The sequence below is a fragment of the Ochotona curzoniae genome, unplaced genomic scaffold (genome assembly GCF_017591425.1).
Source record: "Ochotona curzoniae isolate NIBS_2020 unplaced genomic scaffold, NIBS_Ocur_1.0 contig_2723, whole genome shotgun sequence".
Classification (NCBI taxonomy): Eukaryota; Metazoa; Chordata; class Mammalia; order Lagomorpha; family Ochotonidae; genus Ochotona; species Ochotona curzoniae.
In genome coordinates this window covers 25,672,032-25,699,403 of record NW_024465573.1, presented here as the reverse complement: position 1 = coordinate 25,699,403, position 27,372 = coordinate 25,672,032, and the positions used below count along the sequence as shown (strand labels likewise).

Sequence of the window (27,372 nt, the reverse complement as noted above, 5' to 3'; positions counted from 1 at the left end):
TTAATTGTAGTTTGCCCCAAATTTCTGATTTTCTCATGCTCAATAGCACAAGTGACAGAGCAGCTGCTTGGGATTTTGTTCCTCTGACGAAAAAAAACCAGAAAACCACAGGTTACTATTCGCCTTCACTTCCTTCCTGATTCAAAAATGTGTGGTATATTGTATCACTGTTCTGGTCAGACTTCTACCAATTTAAAAGGGACAAGGAGGGTCAGGTGACTCCACAGACGAATCACTGTAACCACAACGGTTCTACGATATAAACGCAACACTGTGAGGCTCAAGGCCTCCGTTTGGCTGTAGCCACCCAGAGAAACCACCTCCCTGCTTCCAGCTGTATCCTCAACTTGATTTTGGACTTCTCATCACCACAGGTACGTTCAGGAATGATTCTGTCAGGGTGGGTTTGCACAATGGTGCCTTGTAGAAAATCCTGATCTCGTATTTGCTGATGTTTTCACGTTGGAAAACTTTGGTCTCTGTTGAGCTCTGCCAGCTCTTGTGTGCTAGCGTGCTTTCTTCTTTGCATTCCCTCTCTTGTGACGTCTGGGTGGACACTGCTGTGTTTCCTCATCACTCCTGCCATGGGCTTTCTGTCCTGTTGCCATGTTTCTGTTTCTCACGTTGGAGAAGTTTCTTCTTGGGAAGGTATAACTGGTGCACTTTTTGGAGTGCTTGGCTCATTCACTTCAAACTTGCTTCTCTTGTTTGAGTGACTTGTTTTAAATGTTGAATGTTATGATACACTTCAGTATAGTCTGCGATTCCCCTCCCCCCAATCCCCATCCCCCGACTGAGTTTCCCCAGATTGTCTCAACACTACACGCCTTCATAAGGAGTTACAATTCCTCAAACTTGCTTTTCTCCATCAGGTAGAAAGGGGCCTCTTGGACAAGCATTACTTTCTTTCTTTCTTTTGCAAAGGCAGATTTTACACAGAGATGAAGAGACAGAGAGAAAGTTCTTGGTCCTCTGGCTGTCTCTTCCCATGGCCACAGTGACCACAGCTGAACTGAGCTCCAGCCAGCAGGCAGGGAGCCGCAGGCAGGAGGCAGGAGACGCTCAGGGTCTCTCCCATGGGTGCAGCACCCCAACACATTGGGCCTCCTCCATGGCTTTCCACTTCCACCAGTAGGCATCCCAACATCAAGTGGGGCCAGTGCCACACGAACTGGGGCTTCTCTTTCAACAGGGATAGAGCTTATGTCCTCACCCCTGCCCCACCCCCCACACCCGCCAACACAAACCACGATCCATTTCAACCACAAGAAAATAGTGGCCCAATTTGTCTGTGGGACCTTCCCGGGAGGCACATGTAGAAGGCACACAGGACTCAGAGTCTGGCACTTGCTCTCTTGCAGCCATGCAGCCTGACAACTCTGGTGTCCAGGACCCCAACTGCGGCAGCATCATGACCTTCCGCCCCAGCTGGGAGGAATTCGTGGACTTCACCTCGTTCATCGCTGCCATGGAAGCCCAGGGTGCACACCGTGCAGGCCTGGCCAAGGTCATCCCACCCCCGCAGTGGAGCGCCAGGCAGACCTACGACGACATCGGCGACATCGTCATCCCCAGCCCCATGCAACAGCTGGTCTCCGGGAAGGCGGGGGTCTTCACTCAGTACCACAAGAAGAAGAAAGCCATGAGCCTGAGCGACTATCGCCAACTGGCAAACAGCGACAAATACCGGGCCCCAGCCCAGCTCAGCTTGGAACAAGTGGAGAGACTCTACTGGAGGAGCCGCGCCTATGGGGCTCCCCCCATTTACGGGGCCGACGTCAGCGGCTCGCTCTTCCACCACCACACCACGGCCTGGAACCTCAGAAACCTGGGTTCCCTTCTCGACCTGCTACAACAGGAGTGCGGCGTGCTCATCGAGGGCGTCAACACCCCCTACCTCTACTTCGGCATGTGGAAGACCACGTTCGCCTGGCACACGGAGGACATGGACCTTTACAGCATCAACTACCTGCACTTTGGTGAGCCCAAGACATGGTACGCGGTGCCCCCTGAGCACGGGCGGCGGCTGGAGGGGCTGGCTGCACAGCTCTTCCCTGCCAGCGCCCAAGCCTGCCGGGCCTTCCTGCGCCACAAGGTAGCCCTCATCTCACCCAGTGTGCTGCGGGAGAACGGCATTCCGTGCCAGCGTGTCACTCAGCAGCCCGGCGAGTTCGTGGTCACCTTCCCCTATGGCTACCACGCGGGCTTCAACCACGGCTTCAACTGCGCCGAAGCCATCAACTTCGCCACCCTGCGCTGGATCGACTATGGCAAGGCGGCCTCCCAGTGCAGCTGCGGGGAGGCTAGGGTGTCCTTTGCCATGGATGCCTTCGAGCGCCTCCAGCAACCCGAGCACTATGAGCTGTGGCAGCGCAGCCAGGCCCGGGCGCCTGTGAACCTGCCAGGGCCCACGGGAGCAGCCAGCAAGGGGCCCACGGGAGCAGCCAGCAAGGGGCTGAAGGCCTGGAAAGAGGATCGCGAGCTCCGGAGGGCAGCCCTGGGCCTGAGGCATCTCTCCTCGGCCCAGGCACCTTCCCTGCAGCCTGTGCAGGCCCGAGGGGGCCGAGGCCGACGCCGCAGGCGCACACGGGCAATGGAGACTTCTGTAGGTGCACAGCAGCTGTCACCTGCTCCAGGCCGTCGTGGGCGAGGTCGTGGGCTCAGGCGAGGTCGTGGTCAACATCAGCACCATCTTCCTCCTCTTCCTCAGGAACCAGAAACTCACCAGCCCCTCCTGCAGCTGCCAACCAAGAGGCCGCTTCAGTCCCAGTCTGCTCACACAGCTCCTGGCGCTGAAGCACAACCCCTGGCGTGGGAAGCAGCCTCACCCGCAGACCCGCTCCACTCCACGCTGGACTTTCAGCCTCCTGCCAACCCTTCTGCATGTTGCTGTGACCCTGAGCTCCAAGCCTTGGGACCACCACTGGATCCTGATGCTGCCATGCACCCTGGGCCTTGTCTGCTGTCCCTGCACAACATCCCAGTGCATTTCGCCCACTTTCTGCCTCTCCCTCCTCCTCCCAACGTCCTGGAGCCCTTGACAAGTCCCTCTGGTGTCTCTACTAGGGACTGACTGCCTGCCTGCTGGAAACCACCAGCACCATGTGCTTCAGGGCCACTCTGACAACTGCGCAACCTTGCCTGCCCCCGCAGCTGCCCAAGTCCCATACGAACATCTTCTTGCTGGGGATCCCCTCTGGCTCCAGCCACAGGGAGGTGCATTGGAAGACCTGAGTCGCCTTCACTTTGCGGACTTGTGACTATGCCAAGGTAACCCCATCCTCCCATCCAGGAAAGGTCCCAGCCAGGACACGACCCGCCTGGCAAGACTCAGCAGTGAGCCCTCCTCTCCAAAGGGCATTTCAGATCCTCCCCCAGCCTGGGACGAGAACCTGAGCCTTACAGAAGGTTCCTCCAGCGGACCTCCACCCTCCAGCCAGACACAGGATGTTGGACTGACTGCCTCTTGGGGACTTGGAGCACACTCTGGAACATGACAAGTCTCTGGAACACAAAAGCCTGGCTCACGGCAATCTTGGGATGAGAAGCAGTCAGGAGGCGATTCTGCAATGCTGGCATGCCGTGCGGACACTGCCTTGAGACCTGGCTGCTCCACCTGGGACCCAGCTCCCTCTTACTCTCTAATTGAAGACAGAAGATGACCTCGAGACAGGAGCTCTTGCATCCACGTGGCACACAAGCAGGAAGCTCCAGGATCCTGTCTTCACCCTAGCCTGGCCTGGCCTGGCCACTGCCGCCATGGATGACAGAGCCAGCACATGGAAGATGCATTGCAACTCTGACTTGAAAATACAGAAGAGGGTGTGGGCGTGTGTGTGTGATTCATCAGATCATCACCTATTCCCAGGCAAATAGATGATCTGAAAGCCTAGAAGACCAAAGAACAGTGGGCTTGGACATATGTGAAATGGAAGCACGGTTGTCTGAACATCAGCCTCTTGTGAATATTTCGCTACCGTTATTCTGTATTTGCTTGCTTTCCTTTTCTTGTCAAATAAAGCACACAGTTGTACAACTCAACCAGTCTCTCAAGTAGTCTTTTGGCGAGGTCGGGGACTCGGGCAGGGTTGTTTGTGGAGGGCTGCTTCCAGCATGCTATGCAGCAGGATGCACTGCTTCTCGTTGACACACTGTGTGGGGGGCACTCTGCATGGGAAAAGTTGCCCGGGCCAGGCTGATTTCCTATGGTCAGCCTTCATTGTCTCTTAGCCTGCCTTTGGCAAAAGCCAATTAAACGGCTCAGAGCAATTGTACCAAGCTGAAGGTAGACCCATCCGCCCCCATCCCTTAACCTCCAGTCCTAGGCTTCCATCCAATTCTGACCATCACAAGTGTGAATTCAATGAATCTTGGCGATTGAGAAGGAATCCCATGAGCCCAAACTCGCAGGTAGTGTATCTGTTTGGAAAATTATTCTCCTTTACAAGCACCTTTGACACGTCACTTCATTTTACAAGACCTCAACAGGAAACTGCCTACATCTGTAGGCCTAGGGATTCAGTTTGCCAAACATTGTTGTCTACTTCGGGGCAATGATTTCTCTGTACATTGGAAATGCAGGGTGAGATGCAGATGCTCCATTGGCCTGGACACTTTCCGAAATGGCTGTGACAGGTGACTCTTTTTTAAATAAAGATTTATTAATTTTTGTTGGACAAGCAGGTCTACAGAGAGGAGCAGAGACAGAGAGGAAGATCTTCCATCCAATGGCTCGCTACCCAAGCGGCTGCAAGTGCTGGAGCTGAACCCAATCCGATGCCAGGAGCCAGGAGCTTCCTCTGGGTCTCCCATGCAGATGCAGGATTCCAAAGCTTTGGGCTGTTTTCGACTGCAGTCCCAGACCACATGCAGGGAGCTGGATGGACAGCAGGGAGCCAGAATGGGAACCACATCACATATGGCATCCTGGCATGTTCAAGGCAAGGAATTGAACCGCTGTGCTATGCCACCAGAGCCTACAGTGCCATTTGTAACGAGCTGGTGTCACAGGGCTATCTTCACCGCATGATTTTGCAACTCTCCATGAGCCGTGATGGGAATAGCTCTTTGGTGAACACACTAGGAAAGCCCAGGCAGCACCCCCATCCCCATGCTCACTGGAAACGCAGTCCCCCTGGAAGGAAGTCGCTGGGTGCACCCAGGGGCAACAAGCAATGCCCTCAGTTCTTAGGAAGGTGGGCTGGAGAAGCAGAAGCACTTGAGCAGAATTCTGCTGGCACAAAGGTCTGCCAGCATTTCTATCCTGAAGACCATAGAACTATTTCTTTGCCTGTAAGATTGAGTTCATTTTTGACTGCAAAGTCATCTATACAGACAGGAGGACAGATAGAGAGGAACATCTTCTGTCAGATACTTCACTCCCCAAGTGACCTCAAGGGCCAGAGCTGTGCCAACCTGAAGCCAGCAGCCTGGAACTTCAGCCAGGTCTCCCAGATGGGTGCATGGACCCAAGGCTGTGGACTGTCCTCTCCTGCTTTACCAGGCCAAAAGCAGTGAGTTGCATGGGAAGCAGAACTGCAGGGATGAAAGTTGGTGCCCGTATGGAAAACCAGAGCATTCAAGGCCAGGATTGAGGCCGCTAGGCCAACCAGCCAGGCCCTATTTCTTTTCCACATTGCACCACAATTCATGCACGTTCACTGCAACTCAATGCTAAGTGGTAGATAGAGCAGCTGGGGCTCACCCTGGCAGTACTATGAGATGCTGGCATCAAAAGCAATGGCAACACACCTAGTCCCCAACTTCATGACTTAAATACTTTCCAAAGGAATTCTCCTTTGGCTAAAGACCACCTGGCGCCTAAGTCCTCGCCTTGAATGAGCCAGAATCACATATGGGCGCCAGTTTAATGCCAGAAGCTCCATTTCCCATGCAACTTTTGCTTGTGGCCTGCAAAAGCAGTCGAGGACAGCCCAAAACCTTGGGACTCTGCACCCGTGTGGGAGACCTGGAAGCAGTTCCGGGATCCTGGCTTCGGATTGGCACTGCACCGGCCAAAACACTCACTTGCGATGAAGTGAAGATCTTTCTCTCTGTCTTTCCTCCTCTCTGTATATCTGACTTGGCAATAAAAAAATAATAATAATAATAAATTCTCTATAAAAAAACAAACTGAAATTCGTTTTTTGTTCCTTGGCTAGTGGGTGAGAGTACTGTTGCCTGAAAGGATTTGGTGATGAATCTCCAAGGAGTTCCTGGAGAATCTTATCCTAAAAAGCTATTGGGAGTGGCTCTTGGGTGTGGCTCCAGCAACACCAAGGGACTCTGGTTGTAGTCCTGATGGATCCATTTCTGAACCAGCTCTCTGCTCATGCCCCAGGGAAAGCAGCGGTGCTGGGGCCAAGTACATGGAGGCTAGAGTTCAAGGGACACATGAATGAAACTCCAACCGCCTAACCTCACACTGGTCTGGTCCCAGACTCTGTACCCTTTTGGGAAGTGAACCAGATGATGGGACACCGTCCCTTTCTCACTCTCTCTCTCTCTCTCTCTCTCTCTCTCTCTCTTTCTCACTCGCGCACGCGCTTTCTCGCGCTCTCTCCCTTTCTCTTTCCCCGCCATCTACATGGGAGACCAGGATGAAATTCCTGCTGGTAGACTCCAACCTGGCTCCCACCTGGCTTCTGCTACCATTTGGGGAGTGAACCAGCAGCACCAGGGGCATGTTTTCCTGTCCCTCTGCCTTTCAAACACTCATCCACTACATCTTCTCCAAAATGACCCCATATGTTTTTGTCTGGTCCTGTGGCTCTCCAGGAACCTTGGGTTTCTATCCGTGTGCATTGAATCATGCCATCACTTGCTTTCAATGCACCCTGTGCTTTGAAAGCTGCTTAGGAATTTCACCTGAAGAAAAAAAAATTTTGTTAGTCTTGAGTTATTATATTTCAGCAAATGCTACTACATGGCTGTGTGCATGACTCTTAGCTCATTCTGAGATAGAATGACAAGAACAGTGGCTCAACAATTTTGTTTCCTTAACCATCTCACTGATCAAGGAATTAATGAGGCTTTTATTCAACACTGTCATGCCACATGATGGGCTTTAAGCTTCAAGGGAGCTTCCTCTGTGCCTGCCTTTAACAAGAGATGTGATACCTGTTACTCAGTGTTACTAGGACAGCAGGACAATCAGAGACTGAATCTTGCTTCTCAAGCTCTGTGCAATATTCTAACTTTTGTTTTAATAGCATCTTTGAAAAGATGAGGATTCTGGGCTCCTTTACAAGTCATTCAGGGGTTTCAAAACATAGTATTCTTCTGATATTGTTAAGTTCCAAACTCAAAGTTTGTTCTTACTTAATTGTAGTTTGCCCCAAATTTCTGATTTTCTCATGCTCAATAGCACAAGTGACAGAGCAGCTGCTTGGGATTTTGTTCCTCTGACGAAAAAAAAACCAGAAAACCACAGGTTACTATTCGCCTTCACTTCCTTCCTGATTCAAAAATGTGTGGTATATTGTATCACTGTTCTGGTCAGACTTCTACCAATTTAAAAGGGACAAGGAGGGTCAGGTGACTCCACAGACGAATCACTGTAACCACAACGGTTCTACGATATAAACGCAACACTGTGAGGCTCAAGGCCTCCGTTTGGCTGTAGCCACCCAGAGAAACCACCTCCCTGCTTCCAGCTGTATCCTCAACTTGATTTTGGACTTCTCATCACCACAGGTACGTTCAGGAATGATTCTGTCAGGGTGGGTTTGCACAATGGTGCCTTGTAGAAAATCCTGATCTCGTATTTGCTGATGTTTTCACGTTGGAAAACTTTGGTCTCTGTTGAGCTCTGCCAGCTCTTGTGTGCTAGCGTGCTTTCTTCTTTGCATTCCCTCTCTTGTGATGTCTGGGTGGACACTGCTGTGTTTCCTCATCACTCCTGCCATGGGCTTTCTGTCCTGTTGCCATGTTTCTGTTTCTCACGTTGGAGAAGTTTCTTCTTGGGAAGGTATAACTGGTGCACTTTTTGGAGTGCTTGGCTCATTCACTTCAAACTTGCTTCTCTTGTTTGAGTGACTTGTTTTAAATGTTGAATGTTATGATACACTTCAGTATAGTCTGCGATTCCCCTCCCCCCAATCCCCATCCCCCGACTGAGTTTCCCCAGATTGTCTCAACACTACACGCCTTCATAAGGAGTTACAATTCCTCAAACTTGCTTTTCTCCATCAGGTAGAAAGGGGCCTCTTGGACAAGCATTACTTTCTTTCTTTCTTTTGCAAAGGCAGATTTTGCACAGAGATGAAGAGACAGAGAGAAAGTTCTTGGTCCTCTGGCTGTCTCTTCCCATGGCCACAGTGACCACAGCTGAACTGAGCTCCAGCCAGCAGGCAGGGAGCCGCAGGCAGGAGGCAGGAGGCAGGAGACACTCAGGGTCTCCCCCATGGGTGCAGCACCCCAACACATTGGGCCTCCTCCATGGCTTTCCACTTCCACCAGTAGGCATCCCAACATTAAGTGGGGCCAGTGCCACACGAACTGGGGCTTCTCTTTCAACAGGGATAGAGCTTATGTCCTCACCCCTGCCCCACCCCCCACACCCGCCAACACAAACCACGATCCATTTCAACCACAAGAAAATAGTGGCCCAATTTGTCTGTGGGACCTTCCCGGGAGGCACATGTAGAAGGCACACAGGACTCAGAGTCTGGCACTTGCTCTCTTGCAGCCATGCAGCCTGACAACTCTGGTGTCCAGGACCCCAACTGCGGCAGCATCATGACCTTCCGCCCCAGCTGGGAGGAATTCGTGGACTTCACCTCGTTCATCGCTGCCATGGAAGCCCAGGGTGCACACCGTGCAGGCCTGGCCAAGGTCATCCCACCCCCGCAGTGGAGCGCCAGGCAGACCTACGACGACATCGGCGACATCGTCATCCCCAGCCCCATGCAACAGCTGGTCTCCGGGAAGGCGGGGGTCTTCACTCAGTACCACAAGAAGAAGAAAGCCATGAGCCTGAGCGACTATCGCCAACTGGCAAACAGCGACAAATACCGGGCCCCAGCCCAGCTCAGCTTGGAACAAGTGGAGAGACTCTACTGGAGGAGCCGCGCCTATGGGGCTCCCCCCATTTACGGGGCCGACGTCAGCGGCTCGCTCTTCCACCACCACACCACGGCCTGGAACCTCAGAAACCTGGGTTCCCTTCTCGACCTGCTACAACAGGAGTGCGGCGTGCTCATCGAGGGCGTCAACACCCCCTACCTCTACTTCGGCATGTGGAAGACCACGTTCGCCTGGCACACGGAGGACATGGACCTTTACAGCGTCAACTACCTGCACTTTGGTGAGCCCAAGACATGGTACGCGGTGCCCCCTGAGCACGGGCGGCGGCTGGAGGGGCTGGCTGCACAGCTCTTCCCTGCCAGCGCCCAAGCCTGCCGGGCCTTCCTGCGCCACAAGGTAGCCCTCATCTCACCCAGTGTGCTGCGGGAGAACGGCATTCCGTGCCAGCGTGTCACTCAGCAGCCCGGCGAGTTCGTGGTCACCTTCCCCTATGGCTACCACGCGGGCTTCAACCACGGCTTCAACTGCGCCGAAGCCATCAACTTCGCCACCCTGCGCTGGATCGACTATGGCAAGGCGGCCTCCCAGTGCAGCTGCGGGCAGGCCAGGGTGTCCTTTGCCATGGACGCCTTCGAGCGCCTCCAGCAACCCGAGCACTATGAGCTGTGGCAGCGCAGCCAGGCCCGGGCGCCTGTGAACCTGCCAGGGCCCACGGGAGCAGCCAGCAAGGGGCCCACGGGAGCAGCCAGCAAGGGGCTGAAGGCCTGGAAAGAGGATCGCGAGCTCCGGAGGGCAGCCCTGGGCCTGAGGCATCTCTCCTCGGCCCAGGCACCTTCCTTGCAGCCTGTGCAGGCCCGAGGGGGCCGAGGCCGACGCCGCAGGCGCACACGGGCAATGGAGACTTCTGTAGGTGCACAGCAGCTGTCACCTGCTCCAGGCCGTCGTGGGCGAGGTCGTGGGCTCAGGCGAGGTCGTGGTCAACATCAGCACCATCTTCCTCCTCTTCCTCAGGAACCAGAAACTCACCAGCCCCTCCTGCAGCTGCCAACCAAGAGGCCGCTTCAGTCCCAGTCTGCTCACACAGCTCCTGGCGCTGAAGCACAACCCCTGGCGTGGGAAGCAGCCTCACCCGCAGACCCGCTCCACTCCACGCTGGACTTTCAGCCTCCTGCCAACCCTTCTGCATGTTGCTGTGACCCTGAGCTCCAAGCCTTGGGACCACCACTGGATCCTGATGCTGCCATGCACCCTGGGCCTTGTCTGCTGTCCCTGCACAACATCCCAGTGCATTTCGCCCACTTTCTGCCTCTCCCTCCTCCTCCCAACGTCCTGGAGCCCTTGACAAGTCCCTCTGGTGTCTCTACTAGGGACTGACTGCCTGCCTGCTGGAAACCACCAGCACCATGTGCTTCAGGGCCACTCTGACAACTGTGCAACCTTGCCTGCCCCCGCAGCTGCCCAAGTCCCATACGAACATTTTCTTGCTGGGGATCCCCTCTGGTTCCAGCCACAGGGAGGTGCATTGGAAGACCTGAGTCGCCTTCACTTTGCGGACTTGTGACTATGCCATCCTCCCATCCAGGAAAGGTCCCAGCCAGGACACGACCCGCCTGGCAAGACTCAGCAGTGAGCCCTCCTCTCCAAAGGGCATTTCAGATCCTCCCCCAGCCTGGGACGAGAACCTGAGCCTTACAGAAGGTTCCTCCAGCGGACCTCCACCCTCCAGCCAGACACAGGATGTTGGACTGACTGCCTCTTGGGGACTTGGAGCACACTCTGGAACATGACAAGTCTCTGGAACACAAAAGCCTGGCTCACGGCAATCTTGGGATGAGAAGCAGTCAGGAGGCGATTCTGCAATGCTGGCATGCCGTGCGGACACTGCCTTGAGACCTGGCTGCTCCACCTGGGACCCAGCTCCCTCTTACTCTCTAATTGAAGACAGAAGATGGCCTCGAGACAGGAGCTCTTGCATCCACGTGGCACACAAGCAGGAAGCTCCAGGATCCTGTCTTCACCCTAGCCTGGCCTGGCCTGGCCACTGCCGCCATGGATGACAGAGCCAGCACATGGAAGATGCATTGCAACTCTGACTTGAAAATACAGAAGAGGGTGTGGGCGTGTGTGTGTGATTCATCAGATCATCACCTATTCCCAGGCAAATAGATGATCTGAAAGCCTAGAAGACCAAAGAACAGTGGGCTTGGACATATGTGAAATGGAAGCACGGTTGTCTGAACATCAGCCTCTTGTGAATATTTCGCTACCATTATTCTGTATTTGCTTGCTTTCCTTTTCTTGTCAAATAAAGCACACAGTTGTACAACTCAACCAGTCTCTCAAGTAGTCTTTTGGCGAGGTCGGGGACTCGGGCAGGGTTGTTTGTGGAGGGCTGCTTCCAGCATGCTATGCAGCAGGATGCACTGCTTTGTGTTGATATACTGTGTGGCGGGCACTCTGCATGGGAAAAGCTGCCCGGGCCAGGCTGATTTCCTATGGTCAGCCTTCATTGTCTCTTAGCCTGCCTTTGGCAAAAGCCAATTAAACGGCTCAGAGCAATTGTACCAAGCTGAAGGTAGACCCATCCGCCCCCATCCCTTAACCTCCAGTCCTAGGCTTCCATCCAATTCTGACCATCACAAGTGTGAATTCAATGAATCTTGGCGATTGAGAAGGAATCCCATGAGCCCAAACTCGCAGGTAGTGTATCTGTTTGGAAAATTATTCTCCTTTACAAGCACCTTTGACACGTCACTTCATTTTACAAGACCTCAACAGGAAACTGCCTACATCTGTAGGCCTAGGGATTCAGTTTGCCAAACATTGTTGTCTACTTCGGGGCAATGATTTCTCTGTACATTGGAAATGCAGGGTGAGATGCAGATGCTCCATTGGCCTGGACACTTTCCGAAATGGCTGTGACAGGTGACTCTTTTTTAAATAAAGATTTATTAATTTTTGTTGGACAAGCAGGTCTACAGAGAGGAGCAGAGACAGAGAGGAAGATCTTCCATCCAATGGCTCGCTACCCAAGCGGCTGCAAGTGCTGGAGCTGAACCCAATCCGATGCCAGGAGCCAGGAGCTTCCTCTGGGTCTCCCATGCAGATGCAGGATTCCAAAGCTTTGGGCTGTTTTCGACTGCAGTCCCAGACCACATGCAGGGAGCTGGATGGACAGCAGGGAGCCAGAATGGGAACCACATCACATATGGCATCCTGGCATGTTCAAGGCAAGGAATTGAACCGCTGTGCTATGCCACCAGAGCCTACAGTGCCATTTGTAACGAGCTGGTGTCACAGGGCTATCTTCACCGCATGATTTTGCAACTCTCCATGAGCCGTGATGGGAATAGCTCTTTGGTGAACACACTAGGAAAGCCCAGGCAGCACCCCCATCCCCATGCTCACTGGAAACGCAGTCCCCCTGGAAGGAAGTCGCTGGGTGCACCCAGGGGCAACAAGCAATGCCCTCAGTTCTTAGGAAGGTGGGCTGGAGAAGCAGAAGCACTTGAGCAGAATTCTGCTGGCACAAAGGTCTGCCAGCATTTCTATCCTGAAGACCATAGAACTATTTCTTTGCCTGTAAGATTGAGTTCATTTTTGACTGCAAAGTCATCTATACAGACAGGAGGACAGATAGAGAGGAACATCTTCTGTCAGATACTTCACTCCCCAAGTGACCTCAAGGGCCAGAGCTGTGCCAACCTGAAGCCAGCAGCCTGGAACTTCAGCCAGGTCTCCCAGATGGGTGCATGGACCCAAGGCTGTGGACTGTCCTCTCCTGCTTTACCAGGCCAAAAGCAGTGAGTTGCATGGGAAGCAGAACTGCAGGGATGAAAGTTGGTGCCCGTATGGAAAACCAGAGCATTCAAGGCCAGGATTGAGGCCGCTAGGCCAACCAGCCAGGCCCTATTTCTTTTCCACATTGCACCACAATTCATGCACGTTCACTGCAACTCAATGCTAAGTGGTAGATAGAGCAGCTGGGGCTCACCCTGGCAGTACTATGAGATGCTGGCATCAAAAGCAATGGCAACACACCTAGTCCCCAACTTCATGACTTAAATACTTTCCAAAGGAATTCTCCTTTGGCTAAAGACCACCTGGCGCCTAAGTCCTCGCCTTGAATGAGCCAGAATCACATATGGGCGCCAGTTTAATGCCAGAAGCTCCATTTCCCATGCAACTTTTGCTTGTGGCCTGCAAAAGCAGTCGAGGACAGCCCAAAACCTTGGGACTCTGCACCCGTGTGGGAGACCTGGAAGCAGTTCCGGGATCCTGGCTTCGGATTGGCACTGCACCGGCCAAAACACTCACTTGCGATGAAGTGAAGATCTTTCTCTCTGTCTTTCCTCCTCTCTGTATATCTGACTTGGCAATAAAAAAATAATAATAATAATAAATTCTCTATAAAAAAACAAACTGAAATTCGTTTTTTGTTCCTTGGCTAGTGGGTGAGAGTACTGTTGCCTGAAAGGATTTGGTGATGAATCTCCAAGGAGTTCCTGGAGAATCTTATCCTAAAAAGCTATTGGGAGTGGCTCTTGGGTGTGGCTCCAGCAACACCAAGGGACTCTGGTTGTAGTCCTGATGGATCCATTTCTGAACCAGCTCTCTGCTCATGCCCCAGGGAAAGCAGCGGTGCTGGGGCCAAGTACATGGAGGCTAGAGTTCAAGGGACACATGAATGAAACTCCAACCGCCTAACCTCACACTGGTCTGGTCCCAGACTCTGTACCCTTTTGGGAAGTGAACCAGATGATGGGACACCGTCCCTTTCTCACTCTCTCTCTCTCTCTCTCTCTCTCTCTCTTTCTCACTCGCGCACGCGCTTTCTCGCGCTCTCTCCCTTTCTCTTTCCCCGCCATCTACATGGGAGACCAGGATGAAATTCCTGCTGGTAGACTCCAACCTGGCTCCCACCTGGCTTCTGCTACCATTTGGGGAGTGAACCAGCAGCACCAGGGGCATGTTTTCCTGTCCCTCTGCCTTTCAAACACTCATCCACTACATCTTCTCCAAAATGACCCCATATGTTTTTGTCTGGTCCTGTGGCTCTCCAGGAACCTTGGGTTTCTATCCGTGTGCATTGAATCATGCCATCACTTGCTTTCAATGCACCCTGTGCTTTGAAAGCTGCTTAGGAATTTCACCTGAAGAAAAAAAATTTTGTTAGTCTTGAGTTATTATATTTCAGCAAATGCTACTACATGGCTGTGTGCATGACTCTTAGCTCATTCTGAGATAGAATGACAAGAACAGTGGCTCAACAATTTTGTTTCCTTAACCATCTCACTGATCAAGGAATTAATGAGGCTTTTATTCAACACTGTCATGCCACATGATGGGCTTTAAGCTTCAAGGGAGCTTCCTCTGTGCCTGCCTTTAACAAGAGATGTGCTACCTGTTACTCAGTGTTACTAGGACAGCAGGACAATCAGAGACTGAATCTTGCTTCTCAAGCTCTGTGCAATATTCTAACTTTTGTTTTAATAGCATCTTTGAAAAGATGAGGATTCTGGGCTCCTTTACAAGTCATTCAGGGGTTTCAAAACATAGTATTCTTCTGATATTGTTAAGTTCCAAACTCAAAGTTTGTTCTTACTTAATTGTAGTTTGCCCCAAATTTCTGATTTTCTCATGCTCAATAGCACGAGTGACAGAGCAGCTTCTTGGGATTTTGTTCCTCTGACAAAAAAAAATCAGAAAACCACAGGTTACTATTCACCTTCACTTCCTTCCTGATTCAAAAAGGTGTGGTATATTGTATCACTGTTCTGGTCAGACTTCTACCAATTTAAAAGGGACAAGGAGGGTCAGGTGACTCCACAGACGAATCACTGTAACCACAACGGTTCTACGATATAAACGCAACACTGTGAGGCTCAAGGCCTCCGTTTGGCTGTAGCCACCCAGAGAAACCACCTCCCTGCTTCCAGCTGTATCCTCAACTTGATTTTGGACTTCTCATCACCACAGGTACGTTCAGGAATGATTCTGTCAGGGTGGGTTTGCACAATGGTGCCTTGTAGAAAATCCTGATCTCGTATTTGCTGATGTTTTCACGTTGGAAAACTTTGGTCTCTGTTGAGCTCTGCCAGCTCTTGTGTGCTAGCGTGCTTTCTTCTTTGCATTCCCTCTCTTGTGACGTCTGGGTGGACACTGCTGTGTTTCCTCATCACTCCTGCCATGGGCTTTCTGTCCTGTTGCCATGTTTCTGTTTCTCACGTTGGAGAAGTTTCTTCTTGGGAAGGTATAACTGGTGCACTTTTTGGAGTGCTTGGCTCATTCACTTCAAACTTGCTTCTCTTGTTTGAGTGACTTGTTTTAAATGTTGAATGTTATGATACACTTCAGTATAGTCTGCGATTCCCCTCCCCCCAATCCCCATCCCCCGACTGAGTTTCCCCAGATTGTCTCAACACTACACGCCTTCATAAGGAGTTACAATTCCTCAAACTTGCTTTTCTCCATCAGGTAGAAAGGGGCCTCTTGGACAAGCATTACTTTCTTTCTTTCTTTTGCAAAGGCAGATTTTGCACAGAGATGAAGAGACAGAGAGAAAGTTCTTGGTCCTCTGGCTGTCTCTTCCCATGGCCACAGTGACCACAGCTGAACTGAGCTCCAGCCAGCAGGCAGGGAGCCGCAGGCAGGAGGCAGGAGGCAGGAGACACTCAGGGTCTCCCCCATGGGTGCAGCACCCCAACACATTGGGCCTCCTCCATGGATTTCCACTTCCACCAGTAGGCATCCCAACATCAAGTGGGGCCAGTGCCACACGAACTGGGGCTTCTCTTTCAACAGGGATAGAGCTTATGTCCTCACCCCTGCCCCACCCCCCACACCCGCCAACACAAACCACGATCCATTTCAACCACAAGAAAATAGTGGCCCAATTTGTCTGTGGGACCTTCCCGGGAGGCACATGTAGAAGGCACACAGGACTCAGAGTCTGGCACTTGCTCTCTTGCAGCCATGCAGCCTGACAACTCTGGTGTCCAGGACCCCAACTGCGGCAGCATCATGACCTTCCGCCCCAGCTGGGAGGAATTCGTGGACTTCACCTCGTTCATCGCTGCCATGGAAGCCCAGGGTGCACACCGTGCAGGCCTGGCCAAGGTCATCCCACCCCCGCAGTGGAGCGCCAGGCAGACCTACGACGACATCGGCGACATCGTCATCCCCAGCCCCATGCAACAGCTGGTCTCCGGGAAGGCGGGGGTCTTCACTCAGTACCACAAGAAGAAGAAAGCCATGAGCCTGAGCGACTATCGCCAACTGGCAAACAGCGACAAATACCGGGCCCCAGCCCAGCTCAGCTTGGAACAAGTGGAGAGACTCTACTGGAGGAGCCGCGCCTATGGGGCTCCCCCCATTTACGGGGCCGACGTCAGCGGCTCGCTCTTCCACCACCACACCACGGCCTGGAACCTCAGAAACCTGGGTTCCCTTCTCGACCTGCTACAACAGGAGTGCGGCGTGCTCATCGAGGGCGTCAACACCCCCTACCTCTACTTCGGCATGTGGAAGACCACGTTCGCCTGGCACACGGAGGACATGGACCTTTACAGCATCAACTACCTGCACTTTGGTGAGCCCAAGACATGGTACGCGGTGCCCCCTGAGCACGGGCGGCGGCTGGAGGGGCTGGCTGCACAGCTCTTCCCTGCCAGCGCCCAAGCCTGCCGGGCCTTCCTGCGCCACAAGGTAGCCCTCATCTCACCCAGTGTGCTGCGGGAGAACGGCATTCCGTGCCAGCGTGTCACTCAGCAGCCCGGCGAGTTCATGGTCACCTTCCCCTATGGCTACCACGCGGGCTTCAACCACGGCTTCAACTGCGCCGAAGCCATCAACTTCGCCACCCTGCGCTGGATCGACTATGGCAAGGCGGCCTCCCAGTGCAGCTGCGGGCAGGCCAGGGTGTCCTTTGCCATGGACGCCTTCGAGCGCCTCCAGCAACCCGAGCACTATGAGCTGTGGCAGCGCAGCCAGGCCCGGGCGCCTGTGAACCTGCCAGGGCCCACGGGAGCAGCCAGCAAGGGGCCCACGGGAGCAGCCAGCAAGGGGCTGAAGGCCTGGAAAGAGGATCGCGAGCTCCGGAGGGCAGCCCTGGGCCTGAGGCATCTCTCCTCGGCCCAGGCACCTTCCTTGCAGCCTGTGCAGGCCCGAGGGGGCCGAGGCCGACGCCGCAGGCGCACACGGGCAATGGAGACTTCTGTAGGTGCACAGCAGCTGTCACCTGCTCCAGGCCGTCGTGGGCGAGGTCGTGGGCTCAGGCGAGGTCGTGGTCAACATCAGCACCATCTTCCTCCTCTTCCTCAGGAACCAGAAACTCACCAGCCCCTCCTGCAGCTGCCAACCAAGAGGCCGCTTCAGTCCCAGTCTGCTCACACAGCTCCTGGCGCTGAAGCACAACCCCTGGCGTGGGAAGCAGCCTCACCCGCAGACTCGCTCCACTCCACGCTGGACTTTCAGCCTCCTGCCAACCCTTCTGCATGTTGCTGTGACCCTGAGCTCCAAGCCTTGGGACCACCACTGGATCCTGATGCTGCCATGCACCCTGGGCCTTGTCTGCTGTCCCTGCACAACATCCCAGTGCATTTCGCCCACTTTCTGCCTCTCCCTCCTCCTCCCAACGTCCTGGAGCCCTTGACAAGTCCCTCTGGTGTCTCTACTAGGGACTGACTGCCTGCCTGCTGGAAACCACCAGCACCATGTGCTTCAGGGCCACTCTGACAACTGTGCAACCTTGCCTGCCCCCGCAGCTGCCCAAGTCCCATACGAACATCTTCTTGCTGGGGATCCCCTCTGGCTCCAGCCACAGGGAGGTGCATTGGAAGACCTGAGTCGCCTTCACTTTGCGGACTTGTGACTATGCCAAGGTAACCCCATCCTCCCATCCAGGAAAGGTCCCAGCCAGGACACGACCCGCCTGGCAAGACTCAGCAGTGAGCCCTCCTCTCCAAAGGGCATTTCAGATCCTCCCCCAGCCTGGGACGAGAACCTGAGCCTTACAGAAGGTTCCTCCAGCGGACCTCCACCCTCCAGCCAGACACAGGAGGTTGGACTGACTGCCTCTTGGGGACTTGGAGCACACTCTGGAACATGACAAGTCTCTGGAACACAAAAGCCTGGCTCACGGCAATCTTGGGATGAGAAGCAGTCAGAAGGCGATTCTGCAATGCTGGCATGCCCTGCGGACACTGCCTTGAGACCTGGCTGCTCCACCTGGGACCCAGCTCCCTCTTACTCTCTAATTGAAGAGCAGAAGATGGCCTCGAGACAGGAGCTCTTGCATCCACGTGGCACACAAGCAGGAAGCTCCAGGATCCTGTCTTCACCCTAGCCTGGCCTGGCCTGGCCACTGCCGCCATGGATGACAGAGCCAGCACATGGAAGATGCATTGCAACTCTGACTTGAAAATACAGAAGAGGGTGTGCGTGTGTGTGTGATTCATCAGATCATCACCTATTCCCAGGCAAATAGATGATCTGAAAGCCTAGAAGACCAAAGAACAGTGGGCTTGGACATATGTGAAATGGAAGCACGGTTGTCTGAACATCAGCCTCTTATGAATATTTCGCTACCATTATTCTGTATTTGCTTGCTTTCCTTTTCTTGTCAAATAAAGCACACAGTTGTACAACTCAACCAGTCTCTCAAGTAGTCTTTTGGCGAGGTCGGGGACTCGGGCAGGGTTGTTTGTGGAGGGCTGCTTCCAGCATGCTATGCAGCAGGATGCACTGCTTCTCGTTGACACACTGTGTGGCGGGCACTCTGCATGGGAAAAGTTGCCTGGGCCAGGCTGATTTCCTATGGTCAGCCTTCATTGTCCCTTTTTTTTTTTTAATAATCTTAGTTTATTAGGGTACAAATGGTCACGGGCTACAGGGTGAAAGTGGGTATTATCATTGTTTCCACAGTAATATAATCATTTTGCCATGTATCTGGGGTGAGGGGAGTAACAAAGGGAAAAGCCCCACCCTACCTCCCACCCATCCCCGATCCCCAACATGAGGCACTCTCCAAGGGTCCTGCTCTAACAGTTTTGATAGTTCATCACTTGTGGATCGCTGCCAATCTCACCGTCCCAACCGCAATGAAACCTATTCAGAGTCCACTGCCTGACAGTCTCTTGATGGTTGGGGTTCCAAATCAGCAGTTCAGTTGGAGAAATATCCAAAGAAACTTCATCTGAGTTGATCCCAGTTCTAATTCTTGAGTGAGTTTGCTAGTACAGACTCCAACACTGTTCGTCATACCAATCAGCTTATGCATATGCTGGTCGTTGTGATTGCTGGGTCCGTTCGGCTTCCAGCCCTGTCTTCCTTGTGAACCAACGGGTGTTGTAGTCCAGCTCGATTCTACCCACTTCATACTCGGTCCTCATGCAAACCAGTTGTAGCTGCAGCCTAGTTGGGGCGACTCCCCAAAACCCCTACCAGTTCTGCCCCCTACCCTGGTTCCCATGCTTGCCAGTATGCACCGCAGGCTTGTCCAGTCTGTCCCACATCACATTTAGCTCTCGCACATGTCAATGGACATTGAAGCCTGGTTCAACCCAACCAACCTATTATCCAGCCCATACACCCACTGGCAGGTGTCTTTCTGTCTAGCCACCCCTGCCCCTATCCTGGTTTCCGTACTGTCCAGTGAGGGTGGTAACCCTGAGGGAGGTGCCCACTATTTCCCTACTAGGCCACACCCACTCCCAGAGTATGCAGTCTCCAGGTGGTTTTGGCATTTGACTTGACAGAATTAGCTCTCAGTACCAGCCTCTGCCAGCTAATGCTGTGGCTAAGCCCAAACACCCCTCAACCCACTCTAATTTTAACTCGCACCAGTCAGAACAGTCAGTTCACTGTGAGGCCCCCAGGTGCTATAGCTCTGCGTAGTCTGAACTTCCCCCATCCGTATTCACACTTTCCAATGGAAGTAGTTATCCAGCAGGTGTGCCCATGTTCCCCTGTCGGCTTTGCCTCCTCCCCGATTGTCACATGTGCTGTTTGTGTGCTGCAGCCACATCTGATACGGCTCATCTCATCTTGGCATTACTTGTTGTGTACTGGTATGTGTTGCAACCGAACCTGGCTCGACCCACACTCTGTTCTGCTGCTCGGATTCACCAGAAGGTAATATGAACAGATTCAGGCTGGTCTGCCCCCAACCCATGCCATGTGTATGCCAGTGGGATAATTTTCATTGCCTGTTCTGGGTTGTTCCCTATTGTGCTTCTTGCGCTTACCTGCATGGGACTGTGTCCTGCCAGAGAAGTTGCCCAGGCTCCTCCACCAGAACCTCTCCCAATGCCAGTTTTCACACATACCAGTGGGTCCATGAGCCAGCACTACTCAGTTCGCCTCCTATCCTAGGAGGAACAGTGGCTTTTCCTGACTGGCCTTCGACCCAAGCTGGTTCTTATTGTTGGATATTTCAACCCAGCCATGGCTCTTCCATACCCCCACACAGCTCACACATGGTTCAGTAAGGGCTGAGACCTAGCCTAGTCCGTCACACATCTCTTCCCGGTCCTCCAGAGCACCAGATGGTGTTGGAATCTGGCCTGGCTTGGTGCTTCCCGTCCCAGTCCACACTTGTGCCAAGTGAGATTACAGTCATATCCTAATCAGAATGCAGCCTCAGTTCCAGCCCATGCGCTCCTTGGTGGGAAACTCAACCCAGCTAGGGTGTCCCGTTATTTCCCCAACCTGGCCTCTTCCCTGCCATAGAGCAGGTGTAGGCCAGTGGTTGTTCTATCTCCGCTTGGCAGAGCCTCTCACTTGGATGCTGGCCCCTTGGATGCTGTGGCTTAGTGCCTCTGCCTCACGCAGATCAGTATATGCAAGGACCTACATGGCATGAGCTGTGCTCCAACCTGATTTCTGTTGTTTCTTTGAGTCAAGGTTTGTTCAGCCCTGCCCATTCTGCCCCCTTCCAGTGGCAGCCCGGCCCACCCCACATCCTGTTTAAAGATGTACATTTGGGTGCTGCTGCCTTGACCTACCCTGACTGTTGTGGATTCCTTTACCCATGAGTGATGGTAGGTGGCATGGTCACACCTAGCTTAGACCATTGCAACCCCAGCTTGCGAGCTAACCCGGGGGACTTGTATTCCAAAGGGTTGGGCCCACACAACCCCACAGAGTCTACCCCCAGCCCAAGTTCTCTTGCGTGCTGGATAGTGTCTTGATCCTGCCAAATGTGACCACTCCACAACTCCAACACTCAGTGGGGCAATGGTACCCAACACTGCCAAAGAGGCCCCCATCCATAGCTTCAGTGTGGGCTAGTGTGTGACGATCAGTGATGTTCTATACTAATATCCCATCTCTGTATTCATAATTGAGCTGTTGCATCTGTCTTACTGAAATTATCTTCTGGATACTTCCCTAAAACCACTAGGTCTTGGTCCCCTCGCATGCTTAAATCTTTCAAGACCCTGTCACTGAGAATACCCGAAAATTCACTTTGCACCTACACTCAACCTAGTCTTAGTCATGAGTGACCCCAGGCAGCAACTACATATCTTGAAAACCCTAGAGTTCGCCCTGCAGGGCGGCCAGCAGGCAAAGCCTGGCACCACTTGGTGCACTGGCCACCCTGGGGGAGGCCAAGGACTCGTTCACTGCCTTGCGGCAGTGTCTTTGGCATGAGTCCCCCGCATTGGGTCCGAACCTGCCGGGGCACCCCCCTACAGTCGTCACACTGCAGGGAGCGTCAGTTGCCCCCGAGCCCAAACCAAACTCCTCATCATTGTCTCTTAGTCTGCCTTTGGCAAAAGCCAATTAAACAGCTCAGAGCAATTGTACCAAGCTGAAGGTTGACCCATCCGCCCCCATCCCTTAACCTCCAGTCCTAGGCTTCCATCCAATTCTGACCATCACAAGTGTGAATTCAACGAATCTTTAGGATCGAGAAGGAATCCCATGAGCCCAAACTCGCAGGTCATGTATCTGTTTGGAAAATTATTCTCCTTTACAAGCACCTTTGACACGTCACTTCATTTTACAAGACCTCAACAGGAAACTGCCTACATCTGTAGGCCTAGGGATTCAGTTTGCAAAACATTGTTGCCTGCTTCGGGGCAATGATTTCTCTGTACATTGGAAATACAGGGTGAAATGGAAATGCTCCATTGGCCTGGACACTTTCCCAAATGGCCCTAACAGGTGACTCTTTTTAAAAAAAAAAAAAAAAAAAAAAAGATTTATTTATTTTCATTGGACAAGCTGGTCTACAGAGAGGAGGAGAGACAGAGAGGAAGATCTTCTATCCCATGGCTCACTTCTTAATTGAGCCCAGTTGGTGCCTCTTCATGTCCCGGCTGTCCCACTTCCATCCAGCTCCCTGCTTGTGGCCTGGGAGAGCTGTTGAGAATGATACAAAGCCTTGGGAACCTGCACCTGCATGGGAGACCTGGAAGAAGCTCTTGCTCCTGACTGTGGATCAGCTCAGCTCCGCCATTGAAGCCACTTGGAGAATGATGCAGTAGATGGAAGATCTTTCTCTTTCTCTCACCTTCTCTCTGTAAACCTGCCTTTTTGTTACGAAAAAAAAAAATAAACAAACAAAACACAAAATCAAAACAGGGATACAACACACCCAGCACCCAGGACACAGAGCAAGAGGAGGCAGCACGAGGCCACCAGAGGGCGCATGCTATGTGCTGCTGCTGCTGAGTTCTGGAACACACACAATGACACCTGAGAAGCACATGCATGCTTACAATAAGGTGAAACACAACTATTTCCAAAACAAATTTTTCTCTTGTATAATGAGAGTTGCCTGTAAAAAAACATTTAAAGCATATTATCAAAACACTGGGCACAAATTTTAGTTTTATATTTAAATTTGCCCTCACTTCCATCTCCGCACAGACTTTCTGAGGCAGCCTGATCAACTAGAAAACACACAAGGGTCTGGTTCTCTAGCAGAGAGAGTAGGTGTTCACAGGTCTGCAGGCAGTGCTGTGGGTGTATGTGATGGTGCTGAAGGAGGACGGAGTGTGTGTGTGTGTGTGGGTGTGGGTGTGTGTGGGTGTGGGTGTGTGGGTGTGGGTGTGTGTGGGTGTGGGTGTGTGTGTGGGGGTGTGTGTCTGTGAGAGGGATAGAGAGAGGAATCCTGAGGGACTCAAAGAGCATCCCCCAAGGCGAAGGCAGGAACCAGCAGCAGGAGTCTCAGGGAAAAGGCAGCATGAACGAGGTCAGAGTATCCAAGCAGGGGCTGGAAAGGCAAGCACTGGGTCAGGGACACAGGTGCAGTTCATGTCACCCCAGGAAGCCCAGAGCACAGCAAAAGAGCTTCCATCATCCAGATGGTCTCCTTCAACCAATATCAGGACAATATCAGAAGCAATAAACAACAAGAATGAGGGGGAAAAGACAAGATGTTAACCTATACCTGCAATGTCTCATGGGCTTGAGGATTACATTGAGTAAACAAGCTTTAGGAACTGGGGGTCAAGATATCCAGGACACAGAACCATCTCCACGCTCTCATATTCACAATCTCCATCACCAGCTCCAGCTCTAGCTCCATCTCCAACTCTAGCTCTAGCTCTAGCTCTTCTTTCCCAGTTTCCCCAACCCCTTGTGGGACATGTCCCTCCACTGGCCTTCATTCAAAACACACAGATTTCCCTCACCTGAAAGGGAGCTTCCACTCCTGAAACGTCCGCTTCCTCCCAGCTTGGAAGCCTGATGTGAACGTGAACCTCTTTCTGTTCCCTGTGCTGCTGAGAGTTGCCTCTTCTCCACGGAGAACAGCGCTGTGCCAATATCCCTGTCATCACCAAGGGGAAGCCACCTCCCCAGCCAGGGTTGGGCCAGGCTTTCAGAGCCCAGCAGTGCTGAGCTTGTGGGGTCCACCCAATCCTGGGCAAGAAGCCCATGCTGCCTGTGGAGAGCCCCTTGGAAACTGCAGGCAAAACCACTGCTTTCCACTCCGGACTGTGGTTACTAGGCTCATGTCTCAACTGGGAGGAAGCTGAACTGCCCTGGGGAAAACGCAGGTCCTGAAGATTCAGCACGAGGTTGCTGGCAAGAGTTGGATCTGCGTTAGGCAGATCTGTGAGCTTAAGACTACTGGGACCACAGCCACCACCAAGGAGGGGATCAAGGCTATGATGCGGTCTGCAGGAGGATCCTCAGTTCCGACAGTCCCCAGACAGACACCCCAGCCTGCACACCTACAAAGTGACTCCAGAAGGCTCTCCCTGGGGCAGGTGAAGATGAATCTGCAGCCTGAGCTCCCTGACAATTTCTAGTCTCTTGAATCATTTGCATTGTTTCTCATAGAGGAAAGTCCTAACTGCATGGATGGATCTGGTCTCATGTGGTTTCTGGTCCCTTTGTACACATTGACACAGTCCGATAGACTTGACCAAGGGATGTGCCTCAGAGACTTGGGGTAGGGGAGACCCAAAGCATACACAGGACACATGCATGGCAAGGATGGCTTCTGAGGTCTATAGCACAACAAGCAGTTCCAACCTACAATGATGGGCATTACAGCAGAGCTGACAGAGTTCCTATCCAATAGCCTCCCACCATTGTCAATGGAGATTAGCATTCACAAGGGTCATGGACTTCAACCTAATTGTGTATAGCGCACCAGCTGGGCATTCACATCTGCCAGGGGGACTGGGACAGGAACTCCATGTGGCTGTGTTCCTGGGACACCCTGTGTGACGACTTGGTTCCAAGGACATGTGTGGAGCTTATGGCTGTCTCCGGACACATATTCAATAATAATAAGAATAAGAAGAAGAATAGGGAAAAACTGGCATACTAGTGTACTTAACACTGATCTGGGATAAACCAGGAAAAGGATTGCCACCAGCTATTAGATGCTTTTCTCCAGCAATGCAACATTTGCATAGGTGCAATCCAACCTAGGAAGTTGCCTACACCGACAGACTGTGCATTACTTACCCTATCATGAAGAACAGAAAGAAAGTGATAAGGCAGGAGAGTAGGAGTCAACATTGTCAGCATAACACTCTGTTGAAATCTGTCTGATGCTTCACTAATGCCAACCCAGCTCGTGTGGGTTCTTAGGGGGAATCGCAGAGCTAGAGTGTCATATGATTTGTGGGGGTTTTTTTTTGAAAGATTGATTTATTTTTATTGGAAATGCCGATATACAGGGAGGAGCAGAGACAGAGAGGAAGACCTTCCATCCAATGGTTCACTACCCAAGCGGCTGCAAGTGCTGGAGCTGAACCCAATCCAATGCCAGGAGCCAGGAGCTTCCTCCGGGTCTCCCATGCAGATGCAGGATTCTAAAGCTTTGGGCTGTTTTCAACTGCAGTCCCAGACCACATGCAGTAAGCTGGATGGACAGCAGGACTGCCAGAATGGGAACCACATCACATATGGCATCCTGGCACGTTCAAGGCAAGGAATTGAACCGCTGTGCTATGCCACCAGAATCTACAGTGCCATTTGTAACGAGCTGGTGTCACAGGGCTATCTTAACCACATGATTTTGCAACTCTCCATGAGCCGTGATGGGAATAGCTCTTTGGTGAACACACTAGGAAAGCCCAGGCAGCACCCCCATCCCCATGCTCACTGGAAACGCAGTCCCCCTGGAAGGAAGTCGCTGGGGGCACCCAGGGGCAACAAGCAATGCCCTCAGTTCTTAGGAAGGTGGGCTGGAGAAGCAGAAGCACTTGAGCAGAATTCTGCTGGCACAAAGGTCTGCCAGCATTTCTGCCAGCATTTCTATCCTGAAGACCACAGAACTATTTCTTTGCCTGTAAGATTGAGTTCATTTTTGACTGCAAAGTCATCTATACAGACAGGAGGACAGATAGAGAGGAACATCTTCTGTCAGATACTTCACTCCCCACGTGACCTCAAGGGCCAGAGCTGTGCCAACCTGAAGCCAGCAGCCTGGAACTTCAGCCAGGTCTCCCAGATGGGTGCATGGACCCAAGGCTGTGGACTGTCCTCTCCTGCTTTACCAGGCCAAAAGCAGTGAGTTGCATGGGAAGCAGAACTGCAGGGATGAAAGCTGGTGCCCGTATGGAAAACCAGAGCATTCAAGGCCAGGATTGAGACCGCTAGGCCAACCAGCCAGGCCCTATTTCTTTTCCACATTGCACCACAATTCATGCACGTTCACTGCAACTCAATGCTAAGTGGTAGATAGAGCAGCTGGGGCTCACCCTGGCAGTGCTATGAGATGTGAGCATCAAAATGGCAACACACCTAGTCCCTAACTGCATGACTTGAATACTTTCCAAAGGAATTCTCCTTTGGGTGACCTGCAACATAGCCTAGCACTTAAATCCTAGCCTTGAACGAGCCAGAATCCCATATGGGCTCCAATTCTAATCCCGGCAGTTCCACTTCCCATCCAGCTCCTGCTTATGGCCTGCAAAAGCAGTCGAGGACAGCCCAAAACCTTGGGATTCTGCGCCCAAATGGGAGACCTAGAAGCAGTTCCGGGATCCTGGCTTCAGATCCCCAATTGCACCGGCCATGACACTCACTTGTGGTGAAGTGAAGATCATTCTCTCTGTCTTTCCTCCTCTCTGTATATCTGACTTGGCAATAAAAAGAATAATAATAATAAAATCTCTGTAAGAAAAAACAAACTGAAATTATTTTTTTGTTCCTTGGCTAGAGGCTGAGAATACTGCTGCCTGAAAGGATTTGGTGATGAATCTCCAAGGAGTTCCTGGAGAACCTAATCCTAAAAGGCTATTGGGAGTGGCTCTTGGGTGTGGCTCCAGCAACACCCTAGGGACTCTGGTTGTAGTCCTGATGGATCCATTTCTGAACCAGCTCTCTGCTCATGCCCCGAGGAAAGCAGCGGTGCTGGGGCCAAGTACATGGAGGCTAGAACTCAAGGGACACATGAATGAAACTCCAACCGCCTAACCTCACACTGGTCTGGTCCCAGACTCTGTACCCTTTTGGGAAGTGAACCAGATGATGGGACACTGTCCCTTTATCTCTCTCTCTTTCTCTCTTTCTCTCTCTCCCCACCATCTCTTGAACTTATTCTGGAAATTCCACGGGAGACAAGGATGAAATTCCTGATGGTAGACTCCAACCTGGCTCCCACCTGGCTTCTGCTACCATTTGGGGAGTGAACCAGCACCAGGGGCATGTTTTCCTGTCCCTCTGCTTTCCAAACACTCATCCACTACATCTTCTCCAAAATGACCCCATACGTGAATGTCCAGTCCTGTGGCTCTCCAGGAACCTTGGGTTTCTATCCGTGTGCATTGAATCATGCCATCACTTGCTTTCAAGGCACCCTGCTCCTTGAAAGCTGCTTAGGAATTTCACCTGAAGAGGGAGGAGTCAAGACAAAGACAGGGTGTATCA

General features: G+C 52.4%; 3 protein-coding genes across 3 annotated transcripts; all 3 read left to right on the top strand.

The window, feature by feature from the left end:
• The first annotated feature begins 1,363 nt into the window (after positions 1–1,363).
• Positions 1,364–3,234, top strand: LOC121153999 (lysine-specific demethylase 4D-like). The gene is made up of 2 exons (XM_040976744.1): positions 1,364–2,605; positions 3,154–3,234. The coding sequence occupies exons 1-2, from the start codon at positions 1,364–1,366 to the stop codon at positions 3,232–3,234; spliced, it is 1,323 nt and encodes a 440-aa protein (XP_040832678.1).
• A 5,457-nt stretch (positions 3,235–8,691) lies between these two features.
• LOC121153998 (lysine-specific demethylase 4D-like) lies at positions 8,692–10,657 on the top strand. The gene is made up of 2 exons (XM_040976742.1): positions 8,692–9,933; positions 10,610–10,657. Exons 1-2 carry the CDS (start codon positions 8,692–8,694, stop codon positions 10,655–10,657), a joined length of 1,290 nt encoding a protein of 429 aa, XP_040832676.1.
• Positions 10,658–16,002: 5,345 nt separating this feature from the next.
• LOC121153997 (lysine-specific demethylase 4D-like) lies at positions 16,003–17,873 on the top strand. The gene is made up of 2 exons (XM_040976741.1): positions 16,003–17,244; positions 17,793–17,873. The coding sequence occupies exons 1-2, from the start codon at positions 16,003–16,005 to the stop codon at positions 17,871–17,873; spliced, it is 1,323 nt and encodes a 440-aa protein (XP_040832675.1).
• The last annotated feature ends 9,499 nt before the right edge of the window (positions 17,874–27,372 follow it).

Bases quoted from the DNA above. Each gene is read 5' to 3' on its own strand.
- LOC121153999 (XM_040976744.1), top strand. From the start codon at position 1,364: ATGCAGCCTGACAACTCTGGTGTCCAGGACCCCAACTGCGGCAGCATC. The intron at 2,606-3,153 runs GTAGGTGCACAG...CTGCCCCCGCAG, and splicing joins CACGGGCAATGGAGACTTCT to CTGCCCAAGTCCCATACGAA.
- LOC121153998 (XM_040976742.1), top strand. From the start codon at position 8,692: ATGCAGCCTGACAACTCTGGTGTCCAGGACCCCAACTGCGGCAGCATC. The intron at 9,934-10,609 runs GTAGGTGCACAG...CCTCCCATCCAG, and splicing joins CACGGGCAATGGAGACTTCT to GAAAGGTCCCAGCCAGGACA.
- LOC121153997 (XM_040976741.1), top strand. From the start codon at position 16,003: ATGCAGCCTGACAACTCTGGTGTCCAGGACCCCAACTGCGGCAGCATC. The intron at 17,245-17,792 runs GTAGGTGCACAG...CTGCCCCCGCAG, and splicing joins CACGGGCAATGGAGACTTCT to CTGCCCAAGTCCCATACGAA.